Source organism: Lacerta agilis, chromosome 11 (genome assembly GCF_009819535.1).
Source record: "Lacerta agilis isolate rLacAgi1 chromosome 11, rLacAgi1.pri, whole genome shotgun sequence".
Taxonomy (NCBI): domain Eukaryota; kingdom Metazoa; phylum Chordata; class Lepidosauria; order Squamata; family Lacertidae; genus Lacerta; species Lacerta agilis.
Window position 1 is genome coordinate 763,946 of NC_046322.1, and position 12,952 is coordinate 776,897.

General features: G+C 47.2%; 1 protein-coding gene across 1 annotated transcript in view; it reads right to left on the reverse strand.

Moving 5' to 3' along the window:
- Positions 1 to 12,952, reverse strand: part of UNC13B (unc-13 homolog B) — a 169,811-nt gene that overhangs the window by 62,409 nt on the left and 94,450 nt on the right. The window contains exon 12 of the mRNA XM_033164695.1: positions 4,198 to 4,244. Coding sequence (XP_033020586.1) covers positions 4,198 to 4,244 — 47 coding nt within the window. The remainder of the gene's footprint in view (positions 1 to 4,197; positions 4,245 to 12,952) is intronic.

Below are 12,952 nucleotides of genomic sequence, written 5' to 3' on the forward strand. Positions count from 1 at the left end.
GCCAGAAGTTATATAATCTGTCAGCCAGATGCTCTTGAGGGACCCAGGCCAGGAGGCCTCCTGCAGACTTAAAAATCACGCGGGCAATACAGGATCTCGCCTCGGCCTGGAGAAACCAACACCTAAAAACACATCAGTTCAACAAGGCAAGAAATGCTCCACACTACAAGGAATAACCTTGATGTGACTGAATGCCGAGCGGCTTTTGTGCAGCTTTAAATCTGTAAATTATTCCCGTCAGTTCAGGTTACACAGCACAGGCGCCCCTGACAGTTCTGAAATCAAGGGCGCCTTGCTCAAATCCATCCCATGTACAAATTAAATCAGGTTTTGTTCTCTTCTTTCCTCTAAAGAGGCATGGCAAGCAGCAATGGGGAAGGTGTCAGAATTCATCAGGCCATCGTGGCAGCACACTCTTTGAACTCCAAAGAGCCACAACAGGAAAGCTCTTCAGACTCCTGTAATCTACATTTTAAAAGAGCAAAGCATTTGCTCATCAGGAGAGCCAGGAGGAAGAAGCGCTTCCCATTCCAGACCTCTCTCGGATGGGGGAGAAGATGATCTGCGGATTTGGGATGAGAGCCTTAGACAGGTTGGGGCTTTGAAATGATCTGATTCTAACCTGTTGCCCTCCAAATGCCATTGGGCTCCATCACTTCTGACCACTGGGGCAGGAGCAGGAGATCAGAGGAGTCTGGCTGCCCTACCAGGCCCAATGCCTGCCTCCTTTCCCTTGGTGGCAAACTGATTTGGACCTCATCAGGGAATAGGCAGAGCTCACATTTTGTGCCCCAATTGGCATATAGAAGCACATGTGTTACTTTAATGGCATTTGCCTAGTTTGGACATATTCTTTTCAGACTCCTCGCTGCCCCGTTTCATTCTTTCCTCCCTGAGCCATATGTGGTATAACCACCCCACTGCTCACCCCTCTATGCAGATCACTTAGGAGTATGTTAGGTAAAGGTAAAGGGACCCCTGACCATTAGGTCCAGTCGCGGACAACTCTGGGGTTGCGGTGCTCATCTCGCTTTACTGGCCGAGGGAGCCGGTGTACAGCTTCCGGGTCATGTGGCCAGCATGACAAAGCCGCTTCTGGCAAACCAGAGCAGCGCACGGAAACGCCATTTACCTTCCCGCCAGAGCGGTACCTATTTATCTACTTGCACTTTGATGTGCTTTCAAACTGCTAGGTTGGAAAGCAGGAGCATGTTTAAAAGGCCCAATTCCGTCACACACCACCCTTCGGCAGTGAGGCAGGCAGAAATTGTGGCAGGCAAGGGAAAAATGCAACCATTTCACTGCTCTGGAATCCATCTCTGCAGCCTCCCTGTTGCGCTGCAGGTGAACAATAAGACGGAGTGAAGCTGTCAGCGAAACTTTAAATATTGCTGTACTAAGTTACATATATTTCACATTGAATAACTCTGGGGAGTGTGTTATCTGCACTGTGCTGGAAGTCTATTGCCCTCAGGAGAACGCTTGTCAGCTTTGATAATACCTTGTCACGCTGATGCGCACAGACGCTTGGAAAAACGTGAGCGGCAAAGTTAGAGACGAGCGGATGGGGATAATTGGCTTGTGCGCAACAAGCACAGGGCTAATTATCTCTGCAAAGGCAGCGTGGAAAAGGAACCTCAGACCCAGAAGGGAGACAGGATTCGGGGCACAATGCTGCCCCCCACTCAGCACAGCCCATTTCCCCTGGATCCAGCCTCCCCCATAGGCTTCATTCCTCGTCTCCCCTCAAGCTGGACGTCCTCTACTCTCCCTGCCCCCGGCTCCTTTCTTCCCCTCTCCAGCCACCCTGCCTTGCTCCTGCCCTTTGCTTCGACTTCCATTTGCTCAGGAGTTTTTACAGAAGGGGGGAAGTGGGGGTTAGAGAAGGAGGCCATGGCAAAGCTTGTGGGGACCAGCCTTAGGGGGTTCTGCACTGCAGAGGGACAATGGAGGAGAGCAGCGCCCAGGCTAGCAGTCTTTGGGATCATGTGTCCACACCCCAAAGGCTCCCTTTCTGTTATCTATGATGGCAACAGGTTAAGCAGAAAGCCAGAGACAGTGCCTTAGGGAGCCAGCTCACACTAGCAAGTAAATGCAAGTGGCCCCAGGGAAAAGAGGTCGGTCTCTTGCTAAGGACAGGAGGTCAGGGTGGCTCAGGCAAGCATGGAGCCTCAGCTTCAACTCTCTGCCTGACAACCTCCCTGCAGCCTCTTCTCCAAGGCACCATGACCCTCAATGACGCTGCCACCTGCAAGGCACACTTTCGGCCAGGATAACTGCCCAGCCACTGCCCAGGGCCGGCAGACGCTTCCGTTCAGCAAGGCGAGGGTGGGGGGGCTTTTGGGTTCCCCCCTAGTTACAGCTGGCATGGCTGGAGTGAAGCATGCTGGGATACACCTGCCCCTCTTTCAAGGCAGCTGAGCACCCTGACTGAGTGTGTGCATTTCACCAGCAGCTCATGTGAGGAGGCGCTTCGCACACTCGAAGAAACCGCCTCTGGGGTGATGGTCCACGAACCTCCCAGCACAGGGGGCATTGCTAAGCAGCGCAGCACAGCGCATCTGTGGGTGTGGCAGGAGGAGCCGAAAGAAAGAAGCGAGCTCAGCAAAGAGGCTCATAGAAATTAAAGCCTCCCCTCGTTTAATTTCATGTTTGATTAGTTTTGCCTAATTCATTGTTTGGAAACCTGATTTATATGCAGGGAGAGAGGCAAGTCCGTCTCATGCAGACGTTTCAGGGTGGAGCTTCCAGTGCCCCCCTGCTCAGTCCCGCCGGCTGCAACAGCACAGCAGCCCTCGAAGGGAGCAGAATTCAAATATTACAGATCAAAGCCATATGGCTCTCATCAAATACGCGAACACATTTAAAATCAAACAGCATGTAAAATGGTGCCTTCCCGTCTTTCTCCTGGCAAGCCTTCAGGTCCTAACGGGGGGAGGCAGCAAGAGCAGGTGCGGAGACACCCAGGAGGAGGAGGAGGAGGAGGAGGAGGAGGAGGAGGAGGAGGAGGAGGAGGAAGATCACACCGACTTCAGCGGCTGCCCTCAGAAGGTTCTTTGCAGGGCAGATGAGAAGCTCCAGGCAGCCCCTTAAAAGAGAAGCTGGTGGGGCTGTGAGAGCCGGAAGAGGCACAAGTAGGGCTCACCACCGCCCCTGCCCTGCCCTCCAACTCCAAGGGAAGCAAAAATGGGGGCTGCCAATTCACTCGTGCCCCCATTTCCCAATGCAGCCACAACCTGGGCAAGTGGTCGTATGCACAGGAACTTTATTTTGCCACAGTTCCTTCAAGGAAGCAATAATCCAGATAAGCAGTCTATCGTGGGTGAAGCCCTCTCTTGCCACTCCTGGCTAACCCACGGCCATGTGCTGGGAGGAAGAGAGTCTTCCGTAACCCAGTGACTCAAGGAAGAGGCTGTGCTCTTAGCACAAAGGGGGGGGGGAGGCAGATGAGAAAGGACCTTCCCATGCAGTGGGGCCAGACAGGGACCACAGGTTTCTCTTGGGGTACTTCTGAAAGGAACTGCCTCTATGCAGCCTGAGAGAAGCAAAAGGGGCCAGGCTCCCACCATTACTGCTGGGAACCTCAAGGATTGTTTTTTTTTGGGGGGGGTTCAGCTGTGTGGCTCAGGGAGCAACCTGCAGGCCTGCCGCAGTGCTCTGGGAACTGAACTCAGCTACATGGGTAGGGCATGGTGGGCTTGGGCTGGGCTTGCGGCTTTGAGGGGCTGCAAGCAGGGGGGTGTGAGGCTCAGAGAGGGGCCTGCCTCCCTCCCTGAGTGACTGAAGCTCATGCACTAACATGGAGGCTCTGAGAGGCTTGTGTGCCACTACTATTCTATGATTTATTTTTATTATTTATTAAATTACTATACTGCCTGCCCTTCACCCGAGGATCACAGGGCAGTTTACAATATAAAACCACAAAAATACATAATATAGTAACCAATTAAAACAATAACCCACCCCACACTTTAAAAGGCCAGGTTGTTTAATTAGCCAAAGGCTTGGGAGAAGAGGAATGTTTTTACCTGGCGCTTAAAGATATGTGAGAAGGAGTCAGGTGAGCCTTCCTGGGGAGCTTAATGTGCTGCCCCCTTGGCAGTTACAAACCTGGCAGAACCTTCTGCCCACCACCCTTCTCCTCCCCCTCTCAAGAATCAGGGGAAATGTTTAAACAAGTTGCCAAAGGCCACTTACCCTCCTTTGAACCACGGTGACTTGGACGGATCGCCATCATCCGGACCCTTAAATGTTTTTTTTAAGAGAGAGAGAGAGAGAGAGAGAATTAATTGTGCTGAGCAAAGTTCAAGCCAGCTGCAGAGTTCAGAATCAGGGAGGACGTTTCATGCACAAAAATGCACACAAAGCGCTTCATGTTCATTAGCACCTCAGAGGACGGCAGGGAGGGCTGTGCTGCTCAGTGGTGGGGACACGGTGGCACACAGGAGAGGGGCCAAAAGAGCCTGTTCAGTGCAATGTGCTTTTGAGGGGGAATCAACCCACAAACATTTCTTTTTTTAAAAAAAAAAAAAAACCCAACAAGATCAGATCCTACAAGTTTTATTTGAATCTGTGAAGCCCTAATGTTTACAAGAACATTTCCAAAATACTTATTTATTGAGAGCACGCAAACAAACAGAACAAATGGAAGTAAGGCTACGGACACTGGAACTGAGTCACGCGTTTGCCTTCCCTTCGGCCTCTCTGAAACCAGGAAAAAGTGCCTGGTCTCACACTGCTTTTCAATCCCTAAGCCAGAAAACAGCCAAGGGGGGAGCTTCTGTGAGGTGCCAGAGGAGCCTTCCAGCTGTTCCTGGCACCTGCACCACCAAGGAGCTGCTGCAGCAGCAGCAGCAGCAACCATCTAGCAGCAGCTTGTTTCCTGAAAGAGCAAATACATGCTAGACAAATTCCTGAAAAGCAGCCATTCTTGCCTAGAGAGCACAAGGGAACAAAAGGCTCATCCAGGCAGTGGCATCCACTTCCAGGAGAGGGAATGTCTGCTCAAATTCCCCAGCCTGAAGAGAGGGCGAGAGGGAGGGCTCTGCCACCTCCACGGCTGGCTTCCAAGGCTCTCGACAGGAGCGGCCCCACAGTCTGTGCAGGAAGCTGCCACCAGGATGAGTCCCAGAATGAGCACCAAGAGGAGTCAGGCTACTTCAATAGGAAACCAGTTTGTCTAAGGTCCACAGCCCTGTTGGAACCAGAGCAGCCAAGCAGTGGAACAGAAGCAGGCAAACAGTGAAAGGTGAAAAGAGGAGCCCCTTTTTGTCAGTCTCTACCTTGTTAATGGCCCCCTCAGTAGCCAAATGCCAAGTTTCTGCTAACTGCGCCAAGGAAGGCAATCTAAGTGCCCTTTGAATGAGGAGTCCAGGAGTCCATGGACAAAGGTGAGAAGGGGAGCTTCACTTCCCCGCCAGGCCAAGCAGCCCTTTGTCTCGGAGGAGGGCAATTTCCACCCAGACCCCTCCCTGAGAATCCGAGGCTGCCACTCAGAGGAATTCCTACAAGAGCAAAGGTGGAGGAATCAACAGGAAAGCTGCCTGCGCCGAGCAAGTCACAGATCAATCATGTGGCATTCAAGAAATCCACTCATGTGAAGGCACAGCGCCAGCGCTAGCGGAGATGACGTGGCCACTGTGACTCACTCCCCTGACACACGAGAAGGGTGGCACAAGTGCTGGCTCACTCCTGTTGTGCTTTTGAACTAGCTGTAGGCACCTGCAAGAACAGGATGGTGGCCCAGACAGACCCTGGATCTGATCCAGCTGCAGGTCTCTTCTGAGGTGCCTGGGCTTATGTCTGCTGGCTTTGTGCAAGGATGCAGTCAGATTAAAGCGACAGAACATGTATTTGGAGTCCAGATCGGCAGTCAAATGAAGCAAGCCCACTTGAGGAAGCACAATTAGACAAAGATAAGCAAAGACCTCCGGATGCACAGCCTTCTCACCCTGGAAACTGTGCATGGAGGCTATCAAATCTTAAACCAAAAAGTGAAATGCATGATCTCGCTAAGAAACATGTAGACAAACCTGAATTAGAAACCTGCTTTGCTTTTTACAGAACATCGCTCTTGGGATTCATCCCTCTGGTGTCTGACTTCTGAATAAAATGGCTAGAAATGGACAATGAGTCTTTTGAGTTCAAGGTAGCACAAGGATAAAGCCCTTGTTGCTCGTAGCCTGCAGACCCCTAACGACTGTTTCTGCCCATGAGTTTGCACAGTGTTTCCAAGAAACACAAAACAATTTTTCCCAGAAGCACCAGAAGGAATGGGGGCTCTGCCATTCCTTAGAATTAGTAGCAAGTCTTCTGCCAAAGTGACAAACACAAAATAATATTTATATTTTCAGTACTGCTGCCCAAGAGGTAAATGTTGAGCCTCTGTGACCCACAAATACACACACCCTCCAGGTAACCTTCCCATGGCACAAAGTACATTTATCCTCTGCTGGGACCGGGAAGGAACTGTGTACACACAGCAGAGATGGATTTGCAACATCAACAAGGTGTTAAGTAGGAATGTTTTCTTCCTTTATAAAAGCTACCTGCACTGAACAGACTCCTCTCAGTTAATACACAAGATCAGGAATTCCTCCCAAGATTGTCGCATGCTGAACTTGCCAAGAGACTTGGCGGGGGGAGGGGGGTACTTCAGGGGTCAGCCAAACAGCCAAGTGACAATTCAACAGGGCATGCACAAATAACACACTGGAGTGTCAAAAGTAGGAGACACACTGGTTAGAATGAACAGTATATAACCTGAAGTTCTCCTCTACTTCCTTCTGCAAAGGAGAAAGGGGCGGGGGAAACACAAAGGAGAGGAAAGGAGAGTCACACAGTTAACACGGAAAAATTGTGCTGTTGACCAAGTTTGGAAAATGAAGCAAAGCAGTGCAGAGATGTAGAAATTCTGTATCACCCCCAAAATCCCTAGTAGGAAAGGTCCTTTTAGCTTGAAAAATATAGGCTCAACTTTGTACACTGAAGGTGCTGGAAGGTTGGAGTGGTTATGTTTTAAAAATGGATTTCTGTGGCAGTTTCAATAAAACACTCAGATTTCATTTTCTTCTTAGCATCAACAACATACTGCAGGCACAGAATCTTAATTACAAGTAAACCTTTTAATTAGCATAGCATAGTCACACCTGCCTCGAAATCCACAACAGTACCAGGCACCTAAAAAAAATCTTGACTCACTTAAGAAGTCATTTCCCCTCTCCTTAATGATGACCCACAAAGCTCCAGGGATCCTGAGAGTAGGCTGGCTCCCACATCCTGCTGAGAGGATGTCTTTGAGCCTGGGACAAAATGTCTAGGGAAGCTGTGGTGACACAACATTCAGACAACTTTTTGTTCCATAAAGAAGGGAAATACCACTGTCCCAGAAGTTAATACTCTTAACGAAGAAGGTTGGATAAAACACCACACACTGATTTATCATGTCTAAATAACAATTCCATCAAACACTATTGAAGCTTTCTCTAAACAAATAAAAATAAAATGCTGCAAGGTCCTGTCCCTCAGGACAAGCAAGCTGGCAGGGAAATGGATATACAGCTTTTTAGCAAACCCTTAAATTCAAAACACTCTACCTCGTGTATAAAAAAAAATGTTAGGGAGGTTATTAGTGGTGCTTGGAACATTTGTTACACCAAGCAGTCCAATGAAAGGCCAATGGGTGGCACAGGCAGGGGGTCTTTCTCTCTCTACCTCCCTCCCCACATGACACACTCTTAAGGCTCCGGCACACGTTTCTGGGCCCAGGTCTGCACTTTAAAGCTCCATGTCTGAGCAGTTTTGTTTTCTCTTCCCTGCTGCTTTCACAGGTAGAGCCCACGTTTTACCACTGAATGAAGCAAACCACAATTGGTTTCCCCGCAGATTGCTATTTGCTCCGATTCAGCGGGTTTTTACTGGGGAGGCACCAGGAAGAAAGAAAGAAAGAAAGAAAGAAAGAAAGAAAGAAAGAAAGAAAGAAAGAAAGAAAGAAACTACTTGGACATGGAGTTGAAAGCATGGACCTTTGCCTGGGAAGTGTGGTGCAAAATGAAATCTGGATGAGTGTTACTGGCAGCTCAGTAGGCAAAACCCTCAATTCAGCACCTTGGACAGCACCATCTCAGTCTCTCACAGGTACTGTACTAAGCTTCCCTCCCCCAAAACCTGATATAGATCACAGGGCCCCAGGAAGCCCAAATCCAGGGGGGCATGTTCAATCTAATTTAATTCAGATCAGACCATAACTTTAGTGTACATGCATCATGTGGCAGAATGTGGCTTTTTTACTTTTAAGAAAGTTGCATGGGTAGTAATTTTAATCCATAATGGTGACTGCTGGCAAAAAAAAGCCCGAGTGTGGCAGTTATTGTCCAAAAAGTAGAGAACCCGTGGCTTTCAAAAAGTGAAATAAGATTGGGAAGGGGGTTAGGATTATGCCTAGAAAGAGAGAGAGAGTCACATGCCAGAAGAATCTAATTTTCAAACGAAGAGCTGACATACCAGAACCACACCCAACCAGCACCTCAGAAGTTCATCTGAAACTGTCCCAAGGAAAATACCTGACAGGGTATGGTCTGAATCAAGCTTCTTCGTTACAACAAAAGTGCATTTTCTTAGTAAATGTCAGTTAGTTTTTCTTGGGCATAAAAGAGCAAAGAAAGAATTGGGGACCTAGGAGTCTGAAACATCAGGCCCACCTTTGCCCCATATTCATATTCATTCTCTCCCTCTCTCTCCTGTTTCAAATTCTAAATCTCCCATTTCCTAATGAAAACATGCACAAAGGAACACACATGAGCAGGGATTTAACAGGTGGAGGAGAAATGAATCCTTCTCCCATCTGTTTTCTAAAGAGAAGTGAAGCACTACTTGAAAAATCTAGCACTAAATTGCTGGCAGATTTTTAGCAACTGTTCCCATTTCAATTTAGGTAAATATTCGTTGTCAATCAAAAGAACAAGAAATTAGGGAAATGAATAGTTTGTCACAAGCTCCCCAATGGTGCTACAATGCCAACCATTTATTTCCAAGGGCTTCCATTGTTGTTCTCAGTTGTGAGCTGAACACTAAAGGCTAGTGAGGTTTGCAGTCAGAAACTGCCTCTACTTAGAAACCAGCTATTCTGAGTAAGATCAAGGTTTCTTATGAAGGAAGATGGCAAATGCTCCAAACGTTTGCCAGCCCTCAGCAAAAGCAACTTCTCTGCCTCCAACCCCAATGAGCTGATTTTATAAAGACCAGGAATAAATTTTCTAGGCCACAGGATGGATGGCTAGGGCATATTAATTTACTTAGAATTATCATTACCTGGGACCATTTTGTGGCAGGATCCTTGCCTCATAAAAACCACTATTTCCATAGTAATATTGAGCTCATTACAGCCTCAAACCTTCTGCACTATCCATAACTCTGCTAGAGAATTTTACGACCTATGATTTATGAAAATCATTTAAAGTGTTGAAAGTGCTGTGCTGCTTCCCTTTAGTCCTGCAGAGGAGGAAATCCCACACAACCCTGTTTTTGAATGTCAGAAATCAAATGGCAAGAGGTTTCAACCTGCCCAGAGTGGGAATTTCAGCCAATCACAGCTCCTGCAAGTTTCTCACGTCTTCCTTGCATGCATCTCACCTTCAAGCATCAAAGAAATGTGCACACCAGGGAAGTGGTTGTTCCCCTAATGTGTGAAGCAGCCTTCAGCCTGTGAGCAAGGATGAGAGCTCAGCTCTCCCAGGCCCAACACTTGTTCAACTTGGTGTTCTTCCTTCCGAAGTATAGCTACGACAGAACATGTTAAAAGTATCTGGAAAACTGCTTTAAGCTGGGAAAGATGAAGTATTGGGGAAAGACATGAGGCTTCTCCCTTTCATACACTGCAGAAACACTGAATGCCTTCCATGTGCGCATGTGGCATGCCCCATAAATGTGGGAGATGCGCATGCAGAGTACACTACTACTTGATGTTGCCACTGTGGGAAGCCACTGTGGTTCTGGCCTGGGCGCATGGACTGCAGGGTTCTGAGAGAAGTCATTCTCCCACACAGGGCAATGTGTCAAACTGTCCTAGGCATGATGTTCAGTCTTTGTATACTGCAAACAGCAGGAGGAGGAGGGGAGAGAGCCTCATCTTTATCCTTGGAGACAGGCACTGCTGTCCAGTGTGGTGGAGTGGGCTACTGTGGGCCCACTTGCACGCAATTTCAGGAAACATGCATCACACATGAGAGTCTGGAATCAGGTGGGGCATTCCTTAGGGGGAAACTGAAAGCGCCTTTGCCACTATACCCAAGGGTCAACTGCAGAGGTGCAATTTCAAATATGTGCAAATCTTTTGCTTATTCTAGCAAGTGAGAAGGTGGTGCCACCCCCACACCCCAAGACATGGTCCTTTCGCAGCTCAATAGTACATGTGGACCAAAGCAGCTCCCTGAATCTCACTGGGTGACGCTTCTGGTGAATTTTGCTTCTCCTCTTCCCCTTTGCTCTCCTTCAAGTCTCCTTATTGCTACCTAAAGTCAAGCTCCACTGTTCTGAAGTTTGATTTTCACAAGCCCACAAAGGTAAAACTGAAACATGAAGCCTTACCCAATTGGAATCTCAAGTGCCTACAATCGCTAGGAAGCAGCTCACATGGACCCCACAATTGATTATCATCTGAACAGTCCTCAATATGAACTCCACAGAAGAGGGCTCTTGAAGTAATGCACATGGCAAACACAATGGAGATACGATCCACATGAATTCTGCACTCCAACACAACACCTCTTATGTGGATTTCTCAAGGGGCATTCTTACATGGAGGGAAACAAGTGTTCTAGCGGAGCTCTTCCTTGGAGGTGGCTATTTAAACATTTCAGGAGATATCTCCCAGAAGATTTTAGCTTCCCTGGCCAATTTATATGGGAAATAGTCTGTTTGCACGGTTGCCTTCGGACAAGAGTTACAGAACAATTAAATCAAGAACAAATAGACTAATAAACAGTTTTTATCCAAGAGCTATTAACTATTTTAAATGCTGTAACCAAATGATATGATCTTTGGGGTGTCGTGATGGATGATATGTATGTGTGGTTGTAAATGTATAAATGTGTATATGTAGCTGTAAATGTGGGATGCCATTCAATTTCGTTGTACTACGTACAATGACAATAAAGTATCTATCTATCTATCTATCTAAATGGCAACTGGCTCCTGGTTCAATATTTCCTGGGGATCCCCTCTTGTGTGTCCAATATAGCAGTTCTCTTGGAGGTAGGGCAAATCCCTGTCAGCGCCCGGATATGGATTCTGAAGATTCATTACTGGCTAAAACTTATTTTCTTTCCTGTTGGATTGGCACCCCTAACCCTTTTGGACGCTTTCCAATCCAAATGGAAAGTCACTCTGTATGGAAAGCTAAGAGACTTGGGATTCTCGCCTCAGGTCTTGTTGGCTACAGGATACGAGAAAGCAAGAGCAACCATTCGCCAACGAGTCTGGGATGTGGAACTCCAATGTCATACGAGTGAGATGAACAAACATCTAGCTATAAGGGACAATGGGAGAGGATTTTCTATAGCAAAGTATTTGACAAAATTACAAATACTCAAATATAGATGGGCATGTACCCTTGCAAGATTTAATGTATTACCATCTGCCTTACTGCAGGGAAGATTTGCAGGTTAAACCATATGCGGAACGACTCTGCCCCTGTGGCCTGCCCCAGGTAGAATCTGTTTCTCATGTTTTATTACGCTGCCGCTTTTACAACGACATACGCCGGGTTTTTATTACCCTGGTCATACAAAATCCTTTAAATGAATTCCTATGCCTTAAACGCGTTGTAGAAGATATGGACCCTGAGATTACCCTGAAAGTAGCTAAATACTGCATAGCAGCCATAAAGCTCAGAGAACAAGCGGTGTTATCCCTATGAATAGGACCCTAAATGGCAATTTTTAGGCCATATTTTAATGCCCCAATTCTAATCTATATATTTTAAATGCTGATGTATACGTATATATATACATGTATGGCTTTTGTTGTGCAAATTTTAATGTGTTATTTTTGTATTATTGATTTAGTAAGTTGTCTGTGACCGTAAAAATAAATTCATTCATTCATTCAATATTTCCTGTGAAAGTAAACAGACATGGAAAATCTCATGCGTCCAAGTGGATCCCCTAAGCCAGTGTTTTTCAACCTTTTTGGGGCAAAGGCACACTTGTTTCATGAAAAAAATCACGAGGCACACCACCATTAGAAAATGTTAAAAAATTTAACTCTGTGCCTATATTGACTATATATAAAGTAATTTTTCAATTTTTCCCACGGCACACCAGGCAACATCTCGCGGCACACTAGTGTGCCGCGGAACAGTGGTTGAAAAACACTGCCCTAAGCAGGTTAATGGTATTGGAAACACTTTCCCAACATGCTTTCAATTTGCCAAGAAGCAGCTCTGAAGTCAATGCCTGCTTCCTTGGAGATAGAACATCACAACTCATTTGGCAGACCTCCAGAAACTGGGGTGTTGTTTTTTTTGCATTTGTTAAGGGTGCAGAGATAGGGCAGCTTTTGTCTTTGGCTCCTATCATCTGCTATCTCTGACCAGACTTCAATAAACCATTTCTACTGAATCATTCTGCCTGCAGCTGCTAAACTTTCTGACAAAAAAATGAGCAAGCATTTCACCAGCAAATCTCAAGAACTTTGGGAGTACCTGAATGAATCTCTTCAGCTGAGGAAGTCCAGCTTGCCTCCTGGGCCACTTCCTTCAAGAGCCTCCTACGCATCTGCCTCTTTTCCCTCAAGACATTCTTGAAGTTGTTGATGCACTTGTTCAAGTAGATGGTCTCGGCACACACCTTCTCAAGGCTCATAGGTCGGCACCCGCTGGGCTGCACAGGCACAGAACCAGGATCCTGCTGGGCCTCTCCAGAGGGGAAGGGCTGCTCCACACAGCTCTCAGAAT